The sequence below is a fragment of the Phocoena sinus genome, chromosome 13, assembly GCF_008692025.1.
Source record: "Phocoena sinus isolate mPhoSin1 chromosome 13, mPhoSin1.pri, whole genome shotgun sequence".
Classification (NCBI taxonomy): domain Eukaryota; kingdom Metazoa; phylum Chordata; class Mammalia; order Artiodactyla; family Phocoenidae; genus Phocoena; species Phocoena sinus.
Genome location: NC_045775.1, coordinates 64,311,956 through 64,332,239, shown reverse-complemented (window position 1 = coordinate 64,332,239; position 20,284 = coordinate 64,311,956). Strand labels below are relative to the sequence as shown.

The window sequence follows — 20,284 nt, the reverse complement described above, 5'->3', positions numbered from 1 at the left end:
AGCACCTAGCACCGGCTTCTAGGCAGAGGAGGAAGGACCCGCTGGGGGAGAGCCTTGGGAGGCAGGGGAAGCCGGACCAGAGCCAGGGCAGAAGGCAGGGCCCTGGGCGTGTGTGGCGGGGGGGGGGGGGGCGGCGTGGGCGGGGCGTGCGTGGGCGGCTCGCGGCCTCCGGACGGCAGGGGGCGGCCTAGCCCGTGGCGGCGGCGGCCCTGGACCCAGGCTCCGCGTCTTTTGGGCGACAAGGCGACCTCAGACGGCGGGCTGCGTCGGCCGGGCATGGCGGCGTGGAGCCCGGCCGCGGCAGCGCCTCTGCTTCGCGGAACCCGTCGGGTGAGCGCGGGCGGGGACTGGGCTGCTCTCCCCTGGGCGGGAGCTGCGCTGGGACCGCGGGGCCGGCCGCGGCCGCGGAACTGGTCCACCGAGGGAGGCGCGCTGGGCCCAGGGCCTGCCCTTCGTTTCTCTTATTCACTCACTCGTTGGTTCGTTCATTTAGTGGGCCCGGCTACGGGCACTGGGAGAAGTGTCAGGCCCGGCGCGTGCTGGGGAAGCTCCCGAACGGAGTGGGGCTTGAGGCCGAGGGGAATAGATAGTCATAATACAGCGGGCACGGAAAAAGCAATGTTGATTTACTGAGCCGAAGACATGGGACTCATAGCCCGGAGTCGCGGAGTGCGTGCCGGGGACTGTTGGCTGGGTCAGGGCTCCGGAAAGTCCGCCTGGCTTCTGTGACCTTGACCCTCCCCAAATCCCATACTCCCGGGGTAGGAAGCCAGCAGAGGGCACTCACCACGCGCCCTGCTAATTTTCTCTCCGCCGTTTCTGATTCATTCTCTCCTCACTTCATCCACTTCTTTCGCTTTCCTCTCACATTCCTCCTTCTCTTGGACCTGCCTCCCCCAAGCATGAAGGGCACTTCTGCTGGTGACTTTCAGAGTGGACAGTCGGCTTTCCGGGGATTTTGTCAGTAGATTACTGGTTTAAAGGCCGCTGCCTGCAGATCAGCTGAGATGAGGAAAAGGCTTCTTCCAAGGAGTCAGCAGTGCTAACCACCTCCTTAGTGATTGCCGCTTCTGCGTGCCACCTGGCTACCCTCTGCCTTTGCCTCCCAGGGCACTGTCTTCAGAGGAGGTCCCTTTCTCCCCTGCCCCCCCCCAAGTCTTACCCAGGCCCACAACTTAAGATTCTGTCCCTCTATACATCACTCAGACAGCCTCCCTCCAGATCTTTCTCCTGACCTGCATTTCAGTTGCCTGCTAGAATCAGGACTTCTTTGCAGGTGCCCAGTACATATGCCTTGAATCGTGTGGTTCTTCCCCTGCTCATTCATTCATTTACTCATTCATCCATAACCCAAGTCCTCCTGAGGGCCTGCCCTGGGTCAGCTCTAGAAGACTGCAGTAACAAGACAGACCCAGTCTTGGCCTCTAAGACCCGTTGGTGAAAGAGTCAATGCACAGGGCATTTTAAAGGAGGCGCTCTGAGATTCTATAACCCAGGACCCTGCTCTGGGCCGTCAGAAAAGGCCTGAGGATGGGCAGGACTGAGGAGGTGAAGGGATGTTACCTTCAGCACCACACTTGATGAACAGCGCTCCCCCCCCCCCCCCCCCCCCCCCCCCCCCCGCCTTCCTCCTCCAGTTAGGGATGCCTGGTACTACTCCCTTTGTAATGATACCGTCATCTGGGAATCTTTCCTGACTTGCTTCAAAAGGCACTGTTACTTTGGCACCAAGAAGCCTGTCTAACAAAGTCCAAAATCTTTGGCCTGACATTGAAGGCCTGCCATGCTCTATTTTCAGTCTCCCCTTTCAGCATGTGCTCAGCCCAGCCAAGGGGCTGCTGACATGGTTTTGTGCTCTTTCATCCATAAGGGTTGAGACACATTCCCATCAGGAGCACTGGGTCCTTAGGGTAGCCATTGGGGGAGGGGGGAGTGTTACTGTCAGTAGTAAATAATCTAAAAATGTTCTGACTTCAGGTCCTTTAATAGAATTCTGTTTCTTCTCCCAGTAAGAATTGCAAAGGGTAGCTGGCTTATTGAGCAGTAGGTCACAGGGTTACATCCCACTGGAGAGAATGTAGAATGTTAATCAGGCTTAAAGGGTGGGTGGCATTTGGCCCCATCGGTACATGGTCAGTGGCATGCTGGCCTAAGCAGGGCATGCCTGAGCCAGGCTGCTGCCCGGCCTCTCCTGACTCTGCATCTTATTAAGGGATCCAACCTCGGCATATGACTTAGTGCTCCAGGCGCCTCACTTATTAAACCGTCATCATGTTAGTGTCTCGCTATCCTGAGGAGTTAAACACTTGTTGAATTAAGTTGGGGCCCTTGTTATCTCTAGAGTCAAAGTGAGTTATTTACAACTCCACTCCCCCCTCAAGAAAAGTTTATTCTGCATCCTGGAGAGCTTAAATGGACATCAGACACCATGCAGTCCCCCTGACTTAGCTCAGGGCCCTGCCTTGCAGGGGAGGGCAGGGGGGGCCTGCACAGTGACTCTCCTCTGTTCTGTGGCAGCTTCCTCTTCTCCACTGTGCCCAGCGTATGTTTGCCTCGCAGACTGAGGGGGAGCTCAAAGTGACCCAAATTCTCAAAGAAAAATTTCCTCAAGCTACAGCTATCAAAGTCACTGACATTTCAGGTAAGGTTTTCTCTCATCTTTCCCACAGAGTTTGGTAAGATTTTACCCGCTGGAGGGATAGAGGGCAGGAGGCTTGAATGGAACTTGCCATCAGTGGCTTCTCAATACATGTGGCTTTTAGACACATAGACCTTGGCCTCTCCCGCTGGAAGGGTGGAGGTGGGGATGCAGAGACATTGGTGGGGAACTGCAAGGACTTGTGGTTGCCAGCTTGGCGCAGCTCAGATTAGGTCTCTCTCAGTCACCCTGGGGCTCTGGTCCACAGCCTTTAATTTGACTTTGAGATGAGCCAGGCTTTAATTTCCCCACATTCTTCTGACACCCTAGAATGCCAGAGCTAGAACAGACTCCAGGAAGACAAGCCCAGAGAGGTCTAAGAACCTGCCTAGCCCTTCACAGGGCATAGGTAGCAGAGCCAGAACCCAGGGCAGACTCTGTCCTGAGCCCAGTGACCAGCCCCAGACAGGCCCTGCCTTTCTCAGATGGCCGCTGGCACCTCAAAGTTCAGGCTGACTGTGAGTTAGGAGCAGGCTGGGATATCAACTTCTGCCCACACCAGACGGGGAAGATGAGGCCTTTATCTAGACACACATGTGGAAGAGCTGGCCAGGGGTGGCATCTCCCACACCCAGACCCAGTCTTTGTCACTCTGCATTGCTCGAGGGCTCACTGGCTTCTCTGGGAACATAACATTTACAAGGATAGGGAGAAAGTTTAGAAAGTAGTTTTACTCTGGACACTATAGGAAATTAACCAATCTAAAGATCTGTTGGAATGGGCAGGTTGGGTGAGCCCTCTGCAGGGGTCCCAGGGCAATGCTGAGGTCTTTTTTTTTTTTTTTTTTTTTTTTTAATTTATTTTATTTTTGGCCCCGTTGGGTCTTCATTGCTGTGCGCGGGCTTTCTTTAGTTGCGGCGAGCGCAGGCTACTCTTCGTTGCAGTGGGCGGGCTTCTCATTGTGGTGGCTTCTCCTGTTGCGGAGCATGGGCTCTAGGCACGTGGGCTTCAGTAGTTGTGGCTTGTGGGCTCTAGAGCGCAGGCTCAGTAGTTGTGGAGCACAGGCTTAGTTGCTCTGCGGCATGTGGGACCTTCCCGGACCAGGGCTCGAACCCGTGTCCCCTGCATTGGCAGGCGGATTCTTAACCACTGTGCCACCAGGGAAGTCCCAGTGCTGAGGTCTTGATGTCACCAGTCCTGTACCTGCCTCAGGCCCAGTTAGGGGAGAGCTGGAACTTGACCTCCAGTCTCACTCTGCCCAGCCCTGGGTAGAGTGCAGAAAGGGGATCAAGGCTAGGAACCTTGGTTTAGCCAAAGCTTAGGCTCCTAGAACCCATGAAAAAAGGTTAACAAAGCCTATTGAGTTCTTTCTTGCCGCTTTGTGTTATGCTGGAGCAGCACGTTTTATTATCATCAGTCATCAGCACTGGCTTTCCAGCCATGTGGAGACAAAGCTCGGTTGGGGGTGGATGGGTCCACACAAGCTCTGCCTTGAGAGCATCCCCAGACAGCCACCCCCTCCCTGCCACAGCCCAGGGGGAAACCCTTAATGCTGCTTGTAGAGCAGGGGTGCTGGAGAGCCCAGCTCCGTGACCAGCATGTTTTCACTGTTTATTGCAATGCTGTGTCCCTGTCTCTCACGCTTCCTTGTTCCTTTTATTTTGGATCGTATTGCACGTGGTTTTTGAATCACATTTTAGTGTGTTTTTGCATTTTAAAAAATACCAATTGCTAGTCCTTTGGGAGGTGGAGCACTGAAATTCAGTCCCTCCCACCTTCTTCCATGGCATTTGCTGGCTTAATAAAAGGAAATAGTAGGAAAACCTACATTTCCTAGGCTTTACATGTTTTGTGCCTTATCTTTCCTACCCCAAAAGCACAATTCTGGGCAGTGCAAGTGCCTTACAAAAGGAAGAGCATGTTTTGGATTGAGGCAGCCTGCCAGGAGGAGGACATGGTCAGATTGTAAGCCGTGATCTTCTAACAATCTTAGCAACCTTCTACAGAATGATAACATTCAGACCTTCTTTGGATTGTGTGGTACTTACTTCAAGGACATAAGGAACTGTGGCTGCTGTAACTTAATAATTGAAACACTTTCAAATCACATTTATTTCAGGAGGCTGTGGGGCAATGTATGAAATTCAAATTGAATCAGAAGAATTTAAGGAGAAGAGAACTGTCCAGCAGCACCAGATGGTAAATCAGGTCAGTAGAGGCCTTGCCACTGGTCTCTGCATCTGAAAGGGCCTGCAAGCGGGGATGGTATTGTACCACCAGTCCTAGGAAAGAATAAGGCAATACCACGATCATGTGAACAGGACTCAGGATCTGAGAAAAACGTAAACAAGCTATCTGGGATTGCATTGTAGGCAGATAGGAATTTTATTCAAAACGGAAAACAAGCCACCCAATAGTTATTTTTCATTTCCCTGTATAGTGCTACCGATGTTTACTGTGTACTGTTATTGCTGCATATTGAATAGTATTTGTAAACACAGGAGTACTAAAATATATATGTTTTTGTAGATTTGAACATTTTTTTAAGCCTCTTTTAGGACTACTAAAGTAGTCCTAAATTGGGTAAATTGAAGGATGGCCTGATTGAGAATTGCTCCAGCTGCCCTGGACCCAGTGACAACAGCAGGGGTCCGGAACATCAGATTAAACCAGACTAAGGCCCAACGTATTCATTTTCTATGCTTATTTTACTTGGAATTTATTCCAGCCTTGACCCTTGGGCCTATGTCTATAAACTCACCCCATTCAGCCAGTGTGTTTGACATCATTCTGGAAAGTTGCACTTTGTGAACTAGTTTAACTTTTGTAAAGCACAGCTCTGGTCATGAAAGTCGAGTCCAGGTGTTCCAGACTGCTCTTCCAGGCCTTTCCCCACCCTTCTTGGCCTAGAGTCTCCCTCTGGGCCCTGCCCATTGGTCTCTCCATACATCTGGACCTTTGTCCAGATCAGACCTCCTGCCTGGGCTGCCCCTCCCTCACTCCACTGCCAGGCTCAAATGCTGTCTTCCCACCTGCCCGGCAGGGAATGAATGCCCTCCACCGTCTGACTCCAGGCTTTTCTGCCTTATGTTCTGGATACTTAGGTCCCTGCCTCCATCCCTTGGCCCTGTGAGCCCTTTGTGGTCCGGTTTCTTGTTGGATCCATCTTTGGATTCCTCGTGGAGTCCACCTTCACTTGGATGTGGGCACATACAGCCCTAAGGCGTGCTGGTGGTCTGACTGGGCAGTCTGGGGTGGAACAGCAACCACTTCTGTCCTCCAGAAGCACTTCTAGCCCCATGTGATCCCAGGAGCCAAGGTAGAAGACAAGGCAGGGAAGACCCAACTGGCCCAGAACATCCCCAACTGGTAGGACTTTGTTATCAAAACTACTCAGGCTGCCTAGTGCAACTGGGCTCCTGGGGGTGCTGTTAAGTACAGCACATCCCCTGGCCTGAAGCCATGGTTATAGGGATGCAGGTTCTGGAGTTGGACTGCCCACATTTCAAATCTGGGCTCTGCTGCTTTCTGCTGTGTGACCTTGAGCAAGTTACTTAACCTCCCTGTGCCTCAGTTTCCTAATCTGTAACAGGGAGAGTAATAGGATTTGCCTCAAAGGGCTCTTTTGAGGATTAGTGGTAAAGTCATGTAAAGCACTGAGAACAGTGTCTGACACATGCTAAGTCCTTCATTAATGTCAGCCGCTGTCACCATCATCATCACTGTTACCTATAAATGCTGTGAGGAACCTGCCACAAGTTCGGGGGCAGCAGTTTTCCTCTGCTTGGGAGAATGTCACCTACATCATCTTGGGCTCAAGGTTTCCTTTGGGCCCCTACTGAACATGTACCTTCTCTGGCCCCGTCCTTGCTGGAGAACCTTGCTCATTTGTCTGTCATTGCCCTGGAAGCAGACTACGCGGGCCAGGCCCAGGTCTGTTTTCTTTTTCTTTTCTTCTTTTTTTTTTTTGTAATTTTTATTTTATATGGGAGCATAGTTTATTAACAATGTTGTATTAGTTTTAGGTGTACAGCAGAGTGATTCACTTATACCACCCAGGTCTGTTTTCTTCACTGCTGTGTCCCCAACACCTAACAAAGGACCTGGTACATAAAACAGCTCAATCAGTATTTGTTGAGAGTTTATAGAGAGCAAGGAGAGCTGGCCTGGGTTTTCTAATTGATTTACAGAGAAATTAAATGTTTAATGCCTGAAAGGCTTTCCACTTCAGAGAATTCACCTCCTGGCGTTGGTGTACTTTTAACCTGGAGCAGCTACTGCCTGGGTTACCACAGCAGCCGCTTTGCTGGGCCAAGCACTGCTTGTCGTGGGGTGGGTGACGCAGGAGGCAGCGGCAGAGGGCGTCACTGCCGTACGCTTTGGGCCGGGCCCCAGTGATGGCAGGACGATGAGGATTCCCTCCCCATCCATCCTGCCCCTACCCTGGGGAGCAGCCACACAGAGGAGAGCAAGTGCCGTGTTCCCTTCCGTGTCGGGTGAGCTGGTCCGTCCCAGCTCCGCACGGTACAGTGCGACTAGAGCTTCAGGTTCCTCGTTGGTGAAGATCACGTGAGGTGCTGGCCACACGTGCCCGCCTTGTGCTGGCATGGGAAAGGCGTTTGGTAAATAGCAGTTGCCCTCTCCCTTTCTCTGCCCTCTCTTCTGCCTGTTGTCCATCATCCTCCCCAGAGGGTGCCTCTGCCCTTGTCCCCCCACTCAGAACCCTTCGGTGGGCACCCTGCTTGCCCATGGAGCCCGGTCCCACCCTCATCTGGGATTTCTCTGATCCTCTTTGTGGTCGGCCTCAGTCTCCCCTCCATGGGCCTGACTCAAAGCCAGGCTTTTCCTGGTGAATTGCAGCAGGTGGCCAGCCTTTCCTCACCTGCTCTCCCGGGCCCAGTGCCCCGTGCCTCTGTGCCTGCTGCACCTCCAGCCGTCCCGCTCCTGGGCTACCTCCTCCACAAACGGCCAGTGCAGTAGCAAATGCTTCTTCCTAACAGTACCCGCAGCAGCGCTGAGCTGACTTGTGGTCTGGCGGCATCCATCACAGTCTGCTGAATCCGTTTCTTGTGGGCTTGAGTTACCTTCCTTACCTTTTTTATCATTTTCCCATGCCTTTTTCATCTGTGTCCACAGCACCCAGCATAATGCCATGGGCATAGTGGGTGCTGAAAAATGTTTACCTACTGTACATCTTATAAACTGTGGGACTTTGGCCAAGTCATTTCCCTACTAGGGCCTCAGTTTCCTGACCTATTTAAAGTGACCCAAGTGACCTCTAAGGCCCTCTGTAGCTGTAAGACCCTGTGACCTGTGTTGGGGAGCCCTCTGAGAGCTGCAAGAGAGTGGGGAGAAGGCCCTGGAAGGGGAAGTGCACAGGGCTTAGGGATCAAAGCCTGGATGATCTCTCTGTCCAGGGTCTTTCATGTGAAGCTGTGACTGGGCCCTCACCTAGCCACAGAGGCTTTAAGAATTGTGGCCGAGACGCAGGGACAGCCTCTAGGGAACATTCCATGCCTGCAGAAGGCAGAGAGCATGTAGCTCAGGGCTCTGTGTTTCCCTCTCACAGCAGTGACATGAGGCTTTTTCCAGGGGCATTTCCGCTTATCTGCAGAGCTGAGGGGCTTATTTGTGAATATGGCGATGGTGGGGCAGCTCATTGGCTCCCAACACAACCACAGCTCCTGGCATCAGGGATGGCCAGGATGTCAGGATTCCCTGGGTTCAGGTTCTATCTCACTTGCTGTTACTCACGTGCTGACTTTGGACAAGGGATAAACTCTATTTCTTTTTTTTTTTTATCAAAGATGGAGATAGGACTAGATTATCTCTGAGGATCCTTCTGACTCAATAAACTTGACCGCATGTGTTAGTATTCTCTTTGTTGTAAGTGGCAGAGACAAAGTTAAAACGAGCATTAGCAAACAAAGGTAATTAATTGGCCCATGTAACGAAATTATCCAGGTTCAGGGTCTTAAGTTCATCTGCTTGTTCTTTCATATTCTCTTTTTCTGAGCTTCCAGTTTCTGTATGTTGGCCTCATTTTCTCCTACTGGAGATGGGCTTTCTCTTCTTGGTGGGGAACAGGACTCCAAGTTGCCTCCAAGTGACAGTATTCCAGTATGCAGGCATACCTCAGAGATATTGCAGGCTTGGTTCCAGACCATTATGATAAATCAAGTGCGTGAATTTTTTTGGTTTCCCGGTGTATATAGAAGTTATGCTTACACTATATTGTATCTATCAAGTGTGCAGTAGCATTATGTCTAAAAAAGAAAACTATATATCTTAATTTTAAAATACTTTGCTAAAAAATTCTAATCATCATCTGATAACACAGGGATGCCACAAACCTTTAGTTTGTGAAAAAACACAATATCTGCAAAATATAGTAAAGCAAAGTGCAATAAGACAAGGTATATCTGTGGTGACCAAGAGAGGAGGCTCTACACTGAAAAATCCCAGGGAAGACTCCGATTGGCCCAATTTGAGTCATGTGCCTCCCCTGGACCAGTCAGGCTGGTCCAGGGGCACATAGCTACCTCAGTACAGGTCAGCTGGTAGTCCCACCAGCAGTACACAGTTAAAGTGGAAAGGGAGAAGGGAGATTGCTGGATAGACTGGAAAAAAATGTCTACCCCACTGTGATGTCTTGGGCCTAGTATAAAAGAACTTAGACTCTTATGCCTCATTCAGGTCCTGTAGTGTGTCTCCTGGTACTGCAGGAGCTAAATATCTATTTGATTGTGGTTGCCCATTTACACTTGGGCCCTGACATCATTTGTAACCGTAAACAAATCTCGTAATTTACAACTTTATTTTCTGATTTAGAGTAAAATTGGGGAATTGGTGCTGATTAGTGTGGTTTTATCTTTTTATTTAAAAAATTTTTTTTTACATGAAGCTATATATTTTCTTTTATTCAAGTAATTTTTTAAAATTTTGGCTGTGCTACTCAGCTTGTGGAATCTCAGTTCCCCAACCAGGGATTGAACCCAGGCCTCCGCAGTGAAAGCGTGGAATCCTAACCACTAGACCACCAGGGAACTCCCAGTGTGGTTTTAAAGAACAGCTGTTCTTTGCTCAAAATAGCAAAACACAAAAAACAGCCTGAAAGTTCTTCATTAGGGGACAGGCTAAAAAGTTATGATACATATAATGGAATGCTATGCTGATACAAAAAAGAATGAGGGCATGCTTTGTGCCTGATATGGAAAGATCCCCAGTGTTAGGGGAAAAGAGAGTGCAGAACAATGTGTTTGAAATACTATCATTTGTGTTTTAAAAAGGTATTGGGATGGAACATATATTAATATTAGTTTGAATATGAATTTTTAAATCCTTGCAAAGATGCACATGAAAATACCAACAGTTCTCTGTTTGGTTTGGAGGTGGAAACTGGGGGACAGGTGTGGGAGGGAGACTTTACTGCATGCCTTTTATGCCTTTTGATTTTTGAGCCAGCTTAAATGCTGATTCCAAAAATAAAAAGGAAACATTGTTAAAGAAAGTGTGTGCAAAGTTTCCTACAGAGATAGAGCTATATAAAAATACTCCCATAGAGACTTATTGTAATCAGTGTCAGATACAAAACACTGATGATGCTCTTCTGCTTCCCTAGGCACTAAAAGAAGAAATCAAAGGTATGCACGGATTGCGGATATTTACCTCTGTCCCCAAACACTGACCATGCCCTGGCTGCGTAGATGTTGCTGCTGAAACCTTGGATGTATCTTATTGCCACCATTCTTTCCTAGGCATATGACAAAAAATTTATCTATTTTGTTCATGGACATTTCCATATTGTAATTATAGAAGAATATGATACCTATTTAGATGTTAATTAAAGGCAACAGACAACTAAAAAGTTTTTCATTACAAAAATATTTATTTGATCCTGCTCTGTGCTAGGCAACATTCTTCTTTCTTTTTTTTTAATATTTATTTGTGCTGGGTCTTAGTTACAGCACGGGGGCTCCTTAGTTGTAGCTCACCTGCTCCTTAGTTGCGCCATGTGGGCACCTTAGTTGCAGCTTGAGGGCTCCTTAGTTGTGGCATGCGAACTCTTAGTTGTGGTATGCATGTGGGATCTAGTTCCCCAACCAGGGATTGAACCCGGGCCCCCTGCATTGGGAGTGAGAAGTCTTATCCACTGTGCCACCAGGGAAGTCCTGGCAACATTCTTAATATGGGGATAATGTAATTAATAAGAAGCAGACCAAGAAAGACTATATGAAATTTTTGAACAGTCATGAGTAATGCTTTTAGTTCCTTTACTTCAGAAGCATGTCCTTTTGTTCAAAGTGGTCTTGTCTTTGAACAGTTCTGTCCTGATGCGAGAGGCAGAATGGGGTGCCAGCTTCCTTGTCTTGTCAAGAAACTTTGTTTCTTCTCCTCTGTGAAACTGCTCAGGTCCCTTAATTTTACCAAAAAGAAAAGGAAAGACCCTTTGGTTTTGCTCTTCCCTTAGTTCACCACTCTGTTACCCTTTCCTTCCAAACTTCTTACAAGAATGATCTTGGACCCTCAAGTTTCTTACTTCCTGGAGTGAGCTCTGAGGAGTGTGGGCTGCCTGGATCAGGGTCTTCTTCACGTTTGAAGATCCCCCACCCTTTGCACCTTGGTGGGAGGTTGAGCCCACCTCCAGTGTCAGCAGCTAAAAAGGCTTGCTTTCCTAGCTCCTTGGCAAACAAGGCACAGGCAGATGATCTAGACTCAGCCGGATGGATCTGCCTTGAACTTTGCATTGGGAGCAAGTGACGCTGAGAAGCGGGGCAGTGGCGTGTCCATTTTGGCAGCTGTGGCAGCAATGTCCAGTGTTCTGGGAGGTGTCGGTGTTATAGGCCGCTGTCTCTGGAGTCCATGGTGGTAGTCACTGTGTCTGCAATATGATCTGGGCTCTGGCCAGTTTTCCTCTTCCGGCCCATTTTCAGAAGCTGCTTCATCAGTGTTCCCAGAAATTCTATGATTATCCCCATATCCGTTCACTAAATTCTTTTCTGCTCACATCGGCCTGGTCGGTATCTGTTGCTTACAACCGAGAGCCCTGATGGGTTCACCCGCCCCTCACAGTGTGGCTCCTGCCCTCCTGCTCCCATCTCTCCACTGGACAGCTTTATGAGAAATCACATCCACTGCCTCTCTCAGTCCTCCACATGACCTGTCACCATAGCGATTGCAGGTTGACCATCCACTCCTTCCTCAAACTCCTCCTTTGTGTTTCATGGAACTGACCACCAGAGAAATCACTGGTCACTATCAGTTCTTAAGATCCCTCTTACCTCCCTAAGAAATAAAAGTATGTAGGTAAAACAACCTTAAGCCCCAGAGCTTTGGAGCAGCACAAATTTTAAATATTCTGTTCACATACAGTGCCCTCATTTTTTGGTTTAAAATTATTCTCTAACCCCACAGTCTGGGGGAGGGATTGGTGTCCTGCCAAGGCAGAACTGCCTTTTACATGGAATAGATTCACTAAGTTGTATCAGATTTGAAAAGACAGGATAAAACAACTCCTGAGGGCCCAGGGCACCTCCAAAAGACCTAGACACCCCACAGGACAGCTTTTAGGTGGTACAGTGAGGGAACACCTAAGTCCCAGAGGCAAGAAGAAGGCAGTGGTCAGTGAGAACAGAAAGACCACAGAATTAGATACATGTCGATTACTTGTGTGGAGTGTAATTGTCCTCCTCTTGAGGGTGGGCTGGACGTAGTGATCTGCTTCTAAAGAACAGATTAAAGTGGAAGTGACCGCAGCTTCAGACACTAGGTCATAAAGGGCACTGTGGCTTCCTCCTTGCTCTCTTGGATTGCTTGCTCTGGGGGAAGGTAGCTGCCATGTTGTGAGGACACTCAAGCAGCCTGTGGAGAGGTCCATGTGGTGAGGAGCCAAGGTCTCTTACCAACAGCCAATGAAGTAGGCCTGCCAGCAGCCCATAGAGAACTGAGCCTTCTGCCAAGACAAGAGCCATTCACCTTGGAAGTGGATCCTTCCAAGTCTGTCACAGCCAAGCCTTCAGAAAACTGTAGCCCCAGCTGATACCTTGACTGCAAACAGCTGGAACCACTCAGCTAGGCTACTCCTCAATTCCTGACCAATAGAAACTGTGAGATAATAAATGTTTGTTGTTTCCAGCCATGGAATTCCGGGGTGAATGTTTATGCAGCAATAGATGACTGATACACTTGTGCATTACTAGGAGGACACTGGGGATTACACATATTGAAGGAAGGGTTGAAGAGCCAAACTGCAGAAAGGACCGGGTTACAGCTAAATGTCAGGAACAGGAACACCACCGCCACTGGAGCTCCTTGCCTCTCCTGTCTGCTTCTCTCTGCAGATCGGCTTTATTGTCTCCTACTGTACATCAGCGTCCAGCGCATGCTGTCAGTATACAACCGGCTATACTGCCAGCAGCTCTTAATTTTTATATCTTAATGTGCAGATTGTGAGAAGGACAGACTGTCCTTCCAACTTCCACTTCAAAGGATGCCAGGGAGGGCCTTTGATCAGCCTGTCATGAATCAGGAGCCACCTGGAGTCCAGGAGTCACAGGACACTGCAGCCTCTCTCTGGACTCGGGTTTGGAGTGGAGGGAGGAACGACTGCCAAAAGAAGTAGGGGTTCTATTCTCCAAAGCAGAGACTGGGGACGAAACAACAGGAATTCTCAACTGGAGGAAAAGGTGAGTGGGAGAATAGGAAGAAAAGACCTCATAGGAGTGTGGAGACACTAGAGAAACTGGGACTCTTGCCTCTGCTTCACCACACCCCCACCCCAGAGGACTCTTCAGACCCAGTGAAATGTGTCAGTCCTACCACCTCACATGTCTGCTCCCAAATATGGCAAGAACTTTTTAATGTACCCCCCCGCCCCCCGTCAAACACACACACATACACAGTTGTTCTTACCCACAAATTAGAAGGCAAGTTGGGAGAGGAATGACAGGGTTTCTTTTTTAGTTGACTGAATAAGAAATTGTTTCATGTTAGCAGCCACAGTATATACGTTGCATCCGATACAGCCAACTCCTAGAGTTTAAGTGCTACTTACGGAAACTGCTGAATTAACCTGAGACATTTTCTGAGTCAAGGGTCCTTTTGAAGACAGTGTGCAGTTTTCCAGTGGAAAATCCAAAGTGTCCTAGGGTAGGTGATTGCTAACTAGGCAAGTCAACCTAAGTAAGAGACACTGCCGGGTCCTAGGCCTGTTTTGTTCCATGGGTTCCTGTGGTGCCCCTCTCACCCCTGATTAGAGCACCCAACTAGCAGTTGTGGGACAAGCTGGCCTGCAATCTGGGAGGGGATTAGGGCCACAAAGCCCCACCCAGACAATGGCAGTGGCAGGGGATCAATAGATTCAATTTCCTTTCATGGGAATCCAAACTGGAAAGGGTAAATGACCAAAGGACAGATAATGGTTGGTGGAAAGCTCTGGGAAAACAAATCTGGTTCAAATCTGGAAATACGGAGAGAATCAGTCAAGGAGAAGTGGAAGTTGAAAAAAAAACGGCCTGGGAGCTGTCATGAGGGGCACTGGCAAGTCCGAGCTAAGAGAAAGTCAACACTAGGAAATAAAGACAGCGATTCTCAACCTACTGCAAGTCACAACTACCTCGGGTATTTTAAAAATCCCCATACCTGGTCCCTGCCAGGTCTAAGAGACCAGCTAGTGAGGGGTGGGGAGAGTGGATTCCAGAGCCCAAGTTTAAGACAGACTCCCTTAGTGGCCCAGGAGTCGGGACCCACCCCCCACCCTAGACCCCTCACCTCTGCCCCCAGACGGGTGAGGCCTGCCCTGCCCACCCCCTTTTCCCTCTAGGGAGCTGCTGCACAGAGGGCAGTTGGCTAGCTCACCTCCGCCCCCACCGTCTAGGGGGAGCCACCCCCAGGCCCCTAATTGCGCAGAGTAAAGCGTGGCAGTGCGCGACGCCCCCCAGCCAGGTGCAGCTCCGACCTAACCTGGGCCGAGGGCACGCTGCCCTGGGCGGGATCCGCCCCGGGATCCAGGCCAAAGAGCAGGGCCTCCACCAGCCGCGACGGTCTCGGGGGAGCAGAGCCGGCCGCCTTCCCGCCCTGCGCTTCCTCGCGACGACTCAGACACGCCGGCCGGCGCGCGGCAGAGACTCGGGCTAGGGTCCGTGGCCACGGCTCCGCGCCGCCGAAGACCCAGCTCCCTCCACCCCAACCTCTGCGGGGCTCCCGGCGCCCCTCGCCCGGCCGGCGGGGTCTCTGCTGCTCGCCCGCCGAGCCACGCTTTGGACGCCTTTTTATTTGCATTTGTTGTGGGGGTGAAGTCTGCCGTTAGGCACCTCATTTCACGGAACTGAGCTCTTAGGCTGTGGTAAAATACCCTGACACTGTAGATTTATTTTTTTTAATTAATTATTTATTTTCGGCTGCATTGGGTCTTCGTTGCTGCGCGCGGGCTTGGGCTTTCTCTAGTTGCGGCGAGTCAGGGCTACTCTTCATTGCGCTGCGCGGGCTTCTCATTGCTGTGGCTTCTCTTGTTGAGGAGCACGGACTCTAGGCGCGCGGGCTTCAGTAGTTGTGGCTCCCGGGCTCTAGAGCGCAGGCTCAGTAGTTGTGGCGCACGGGCTTAGTTGCTCCGCGGCATGTGGCATCTTCCCGGTCCAGGGCTCGAACATGTGTCCCCTACGTTGGCAGGCGGATTCTGAACCACTGCACACTGTGAATTTAAAAGAACATTTATGCACTTTAATTTTTTGAGGAAAATATAATATTTATAAAAGAGGCAGATAAGAGGGTACAAGTAAAAGGTGCCAGATGGTTTCATTTCTTTTAGAATAAGAATAAAAACAAACAATCATGTTGACCTTTATTCAAACACAGTTTATTCAGAACCCAAGTATCTATAGTAGTCTCATGTGTCTCATCCAGCAGGCAGCCTCTCTGGCAGGTATGAAAATAAAAAGGTCGTTAGGGAGCAGAATAATCAGCTAAACAAATGGATAAAAGAGTAAAAAGTTAAAACAACTGAAGTTCAGGTAATCACTTTAGGTTTTTGTTTTTTATAAGCAGTTTTTAGAACAGTTTATATTGAATGTAAGTGTTTTTAGAACAGCTTTAGATTTACAGAAGAAAATGAGATAGTATGGAGAGTTCCTCTGTACCCCAGTTTCCCCTATTATTAACAGCTTACATTATTATGGCACATTTGTTAGTAAACCCCAATACTGATACAGTATTACAAATTAAAGCCCAAAGTTTAGTCACATTTCCATCGTTTTCCATAATGTCTTACCCAGGTATCCCCTCCACACCACCACATTACTTTTAGTCGTACAGTCGCCTTAGGCTCCCCTCTCCCTCAAAACAGTTTCTCATAATTTCCTTGTTTTTGGTGACTCTTTAAATAGCAGTATATTCTGTGTGGCGAATTGTAGATGTGTTTGATTGAAAGCACTTTTAAAAACAAAAACAAAACCACAAAAGGAGTCATAATCCAGTTGGCCAATTGAAAGTTATTCTAAACATTTTGGCAAACATTAAATAATCACAAGACACCACACCGAAAAAGTGCCCTAGCATTATTAAAAAGAAAACAAGTGCCCTGAGTTTTGGACCTCAGGGAGTAACAGCTTCACCCAAACAGGAGGAGTTTAAAGAAATGCATTGTCTGGGGTGAGGTTTGGTAGATTTATAAACAAGGTTAGGGAGGAAAGACTTCAACACACACATTATTAACCTGTAAGTGAAACTGCAGAACACGCTTCGGGGCTTAGTAGAGCATAGGTTCTTCTGTCTCCATGCAGAAAGAATTCAGTGAGAGGGAGAATGACAGGTAAGGAAAGAGTTTATTAGACTAGGACCCTTGTGAGGGGTACAAGCAGGCAGGCAATGGAGTGCTACGCCGAAAGCTAGGCAGGCTACATTTTTATAATCAAAGGAAAAGCAGGGAGAGAAAGAAAACCACCTTCTTCCTCATTCTTTCAGTAGATGTCAAGCTTCTGTCATCAGTTCCTCCTCCATGTCAGGCGGGGGAGTTTTCTTGTCCCTACATGGTCATGGTCAAACTGGGACTGTCATGGCACAATGGAAATGGGCAAAAAGGCAGTAACATATACTAACGTATGGTAAATCATCTCAGGTTTCAGTATAATGTCATCTTTTCCCTGTATTTTTGTTTTTAATATGCTCAGAGGAGCATGTCCTAGGAATCATTAACTTACTGACCTCACTGGGCAGGATGTGGGTCTCAGTTCACCATTGTTTTATTGTTTGGGGGCATGTCTCATGCTTCTGTTGCATGGTTTTGTTGCTAAGCAAGCCTGCCTTCTTCAGTGATCATTAACTTACAGGGGTCTCCCATACTTTTTTTTTCTACTTACAGTCTCCTAGTGGGATTAACTATTTAATCACCACCTTTGTCCCTTCACTCTGTCCCTATCATAAGTGTGTTATTATTAACCTGTAAAATAAAGGAAGAAAACTTTATAATCAGGCTGAGATTTTTCTTCTTTTATTTAACAGAGAACTGTTGGAAGAAAAGAATATCTTGGGTGGAAAAGGACATTCCTGATGCTTTGGAAATTGTTCAATACTTTTCCTAATACTTCAGGCACTGACTAAAGGAACTGCAGCTACAAAATATCTTGAACTCTTTAGTCAATGTCCCATATCTCCATCTGTTTTTGGTGTGGAGGCAATGGCTTAAAGTAATGATCATAAGTTTATGCACACAACACTTGCTCTATACAAACGAATCGAGCTATTTTCTGAATCAAATCTGCACAATCCTAAAGAATAAAAAAACTTCAAAAAACAGGATGTTTTTCAAGGCAGGCTTTTTAAAAACTAATGTTGACTTGGCCTGTTCTAGGCTTTTTCTGGTAGTTAACAATTTGGAAGTGAGCTCATAATCTGACATAAGAAGGTCAGATTATAATACCTTTGGTCTCCATTCATTTGGTTAAATGCCAGAAGCAGTTAGTCCACTAGTTTAATGAGCATTACGGCTCATTAAAACAAATCTCCCTCATTTAAGGGTCAGCTGATTTTCTTGATGCAGTACTTGAAAAGGAGAACTGAAGGAAACAATCCCCTGAAGAGGTCTGGATCAAGATAGGTGGCTTTATCAATATCATGTCAGTAAAGGCATAATAATGCAAAAGAAATTTTAATTATAAAATTTAAAAAATTATATATGTAGTTGTAAGTTGGGCTGTCATTAAGTACAGTCCGCTATATCTCACTTTGGTAGCCAGTGTAAAATGTAAGCTGACTGCAGCTAACTTACCTTGAAACACAGGCCATCCAGAGCAACAAGTATGAGTCCCTCCTGCCATTTTCTGATCCTCTGATATGAGCTTTATGAAATGAGCCCATAAAGTAGAGGCAAGAAGCTAATTTTCCTATCTAAATGTAGGAAAGACATGAATAAATATTTTTCAAAGCCAAAAAAAAAAAGGGTATGTCTCAACCTGACACCTTCCTTCTGACCCATTTATAGCTGGGTCTTTATTGAGCATAATCAAACACTCGATTTGGTGGCTGACTATGCATGTGGCCAGTTTCACTCTCCATCCTCCTGCTTCAGTGCCAATTTAAGAATGCAAATCCTATGTGGCCAGATTTCTTTAAAGATGGTGAGAAATGTTTATTTTATTCTGGCTAAAGTTAATCACATTTTCTGAAGTGGGTCCTTACATTTACTACTTTTTAAAAATTTCAGTAACTGAAAATTTAGATCTTAAAGATGGGAATGATTTTTAAATCTACCCTTTGGAAACAGTATGCTGCACTCTTAGTCTGTGTATGACTGTAGTTATCACCACACTGCATTCAAATTATAGCCCAGCCTGGGGAAGTGTGAGCTGAACACAGCTTCTCCTGCCACCAAACCTCCGGCTGAAACAGAACCTAGGTGACTGAGAAGTGGACATGTGCTGTTTTCATGTAAGTGTGTCTGTACAGCACTAGAATATCTGATCTGCAATTGGTGGAGAGCTCAGCTGGTGCCATATGTAAAAATCAACAGCTTAATTGACCAAACTTTTATAGATTTCAATTAGTTGTTTGGGATCAAATAGACAGGCTGGGGTAATCATGATGAACCAGCCATGATCTTAACCACATTTAAGCATTTAGTACCAATATAAGTATTTTCTTATTTACTTCTTTACTCAAGTAGGGTGAGATTTTATTTTGTTCATGATTTCCTCTAAGTGAATAGTGGTAAAGTTTAACAAACTAGCATAGTTCAATTTATTAAGTTACAAAATGTAACATTAGAATATGCTTCAATTTGTGGCAGACACTATATATAAAGAAGAGATCAGGGCTTCCCTGGTGGCACAGTGGTTGAGAATCTGCCTGCCAATGCAGACGACACGGGTTCGAGCCCTGGTCTGGGAAGATCCCACATGCCGCGGAGCAACTAAACCCGTGCGCCACAACTACTGAGCCTGCACTCTAGAGCCCGCGAGCCACAACTACCGAAGCCCGCGTGCCTAGAGCCCGTGCTCCACAGCAAGAGAAACCCCGGCAATGAGAAGCCCGCGCACCACAATGAAAAGTAGCCCCCGCTCACCACAACTAGAGAAAAGCCCACGCGCAGCAACTAAGACCCAACGCAGCCAAAATTAATTAATTAATTAATTAAAAGAAGAGATCAGGAGAGAGCAGAAGCACCCCCAAGATGCTGTGCCTTTTGATTCAGAAATAATGGTTAGAAGGTAGAATCCAAATTTTTTGTTATTTATAGATGCTGCCCAAGGAAGAAATGTTTATCAGATTTCAAATATTGTAAGTTGTAAATTGGTAGTTGGCAGCTTTGACTGTAAAACTTCAATTTAGCAGGAGAAACTTGACTAAGTCAAAACTCAAGGAAAGGAAAGTCAAGGAAAATTCGGGGTATGATGCCTAAAAGCTCACTATGTGACTGTATAAAAATATGTATTGTGGTGCTATCCAACCATCCAGTATGTTGAAGAACTTCCTGTAATAGTCACAGTTGTGGGTAGAAACAACTGTGTTTCAACAAACCCCAGTGTTGTTGAGGTGTTTTTATTTTCAGTTCTTAAAGTAATATTAAATACAGGCATACCTTGTTTTATCTCTCTTCACTTCATTGTGCTTCACAGATACTGCATTATTAGCAAATTGAAGGTTTGTGGCAACCCTGCATTGAGAAAATCTATAGGCACGGTTTTCCTAACAGCATTTGCTCACTTTGTGTCTCTGCGTCACATTTTAGTAGTTCTTGCAATATTTCAAATTTTTTCGTTATTACTATATTTGTTATGCTGACCTGTGATCACTGTGATCCTTGATGTTACTATTTTTTAAAAATTTTTATTGGGACTATAGTTGATTTAAGATATTGTGTTAGCTTCTGCTGTGCAGCAAAGTGAATCAGTTATAGATATACATATATCCACTCTTTAAAAATTCTTTTCCAATATAGGTCATTACAGAGTATTGAGAAGAGTTCCCTGTGCTGTACAGTATGTCCTTATTAGTTATCTATTTTATATAGTAGTATGTGTATTTCAGTCACAATCTCCCAATTTATCCCTCCCCCCTTTCCCTCCTGGTAACCATAAGTTTGTTTTCTACATCCGTTACTCTACTTCTGTTTTGTAAATAAGTTCACTTGTACCCTTTTTTTTAGATTCCACATAT

At 47.1% G+C, this 20,284-nt stretch overlaps 1 protein-coding gene across 2 annotated transcripts; it reads left to right on the top strand.

Moving 5' to 3' along the window:
• Window positions 1–175: 175 nt before the first annotated feature.
• On the top strand, window positions 176–10,515 carry BOLA3 (bolA family member 3). 2 transcript variants are annotated; one of them, XM_032653281.1, is made up of 4 exons: window positions 176–330; window positions 2,518–2,641; window positions 4,758–4,846; window positions 10,260–10,515. In XM_032653281.1, the coding sequence occupies exons 1-4, from the start codon at window positions 277–279 to the stop codon at window positions 10,323–10,325; spliced, it is 333 nt and encodes a 110-aa protein (XP_032509172.1). In that variant the 5' UTR covers window positions 176–276; the 3' UTR covers window positions 10,326–10,515. The 2 variants fall into 2 exon arrangements, with proteins under 2 accessions (XP_032509172.1, XP_032509173.1); XM_032653282.1 differs by lacking the exon at window positions 4,758–4,846 and having other exon boundaries at window positions 10,260–10,508.
• The last annotated feature ends 9,769 nt before the right edge of the window (window positions 10,516–20,284 follow it).

Bases quoted from the DNA above. Each gene is read 5' to 3' on its own strand.
- BOLA3 (XM_032653281.1), top strand. From the start codon at position 277: ATGGCGGCGTGGAGCCCGGCCGCGGCAGCGCCTCTGCTTCGCGGAACC. The intron at 331-2,517 runs GTGAGCGCGGGC...GTTCTGTGGCAG, and splicing joins TGCTTCGCGGAACCCGTCGG to CTTCCTCTTCTCCACTGTGC. The intron at 4,847-10,259 runs GTCAGTAGAGGC...CTGCTTCCCTAG, and splicing joins AGCACCAGATGGTAAATCAG to GCACTAAAAGAAGAAATCAA.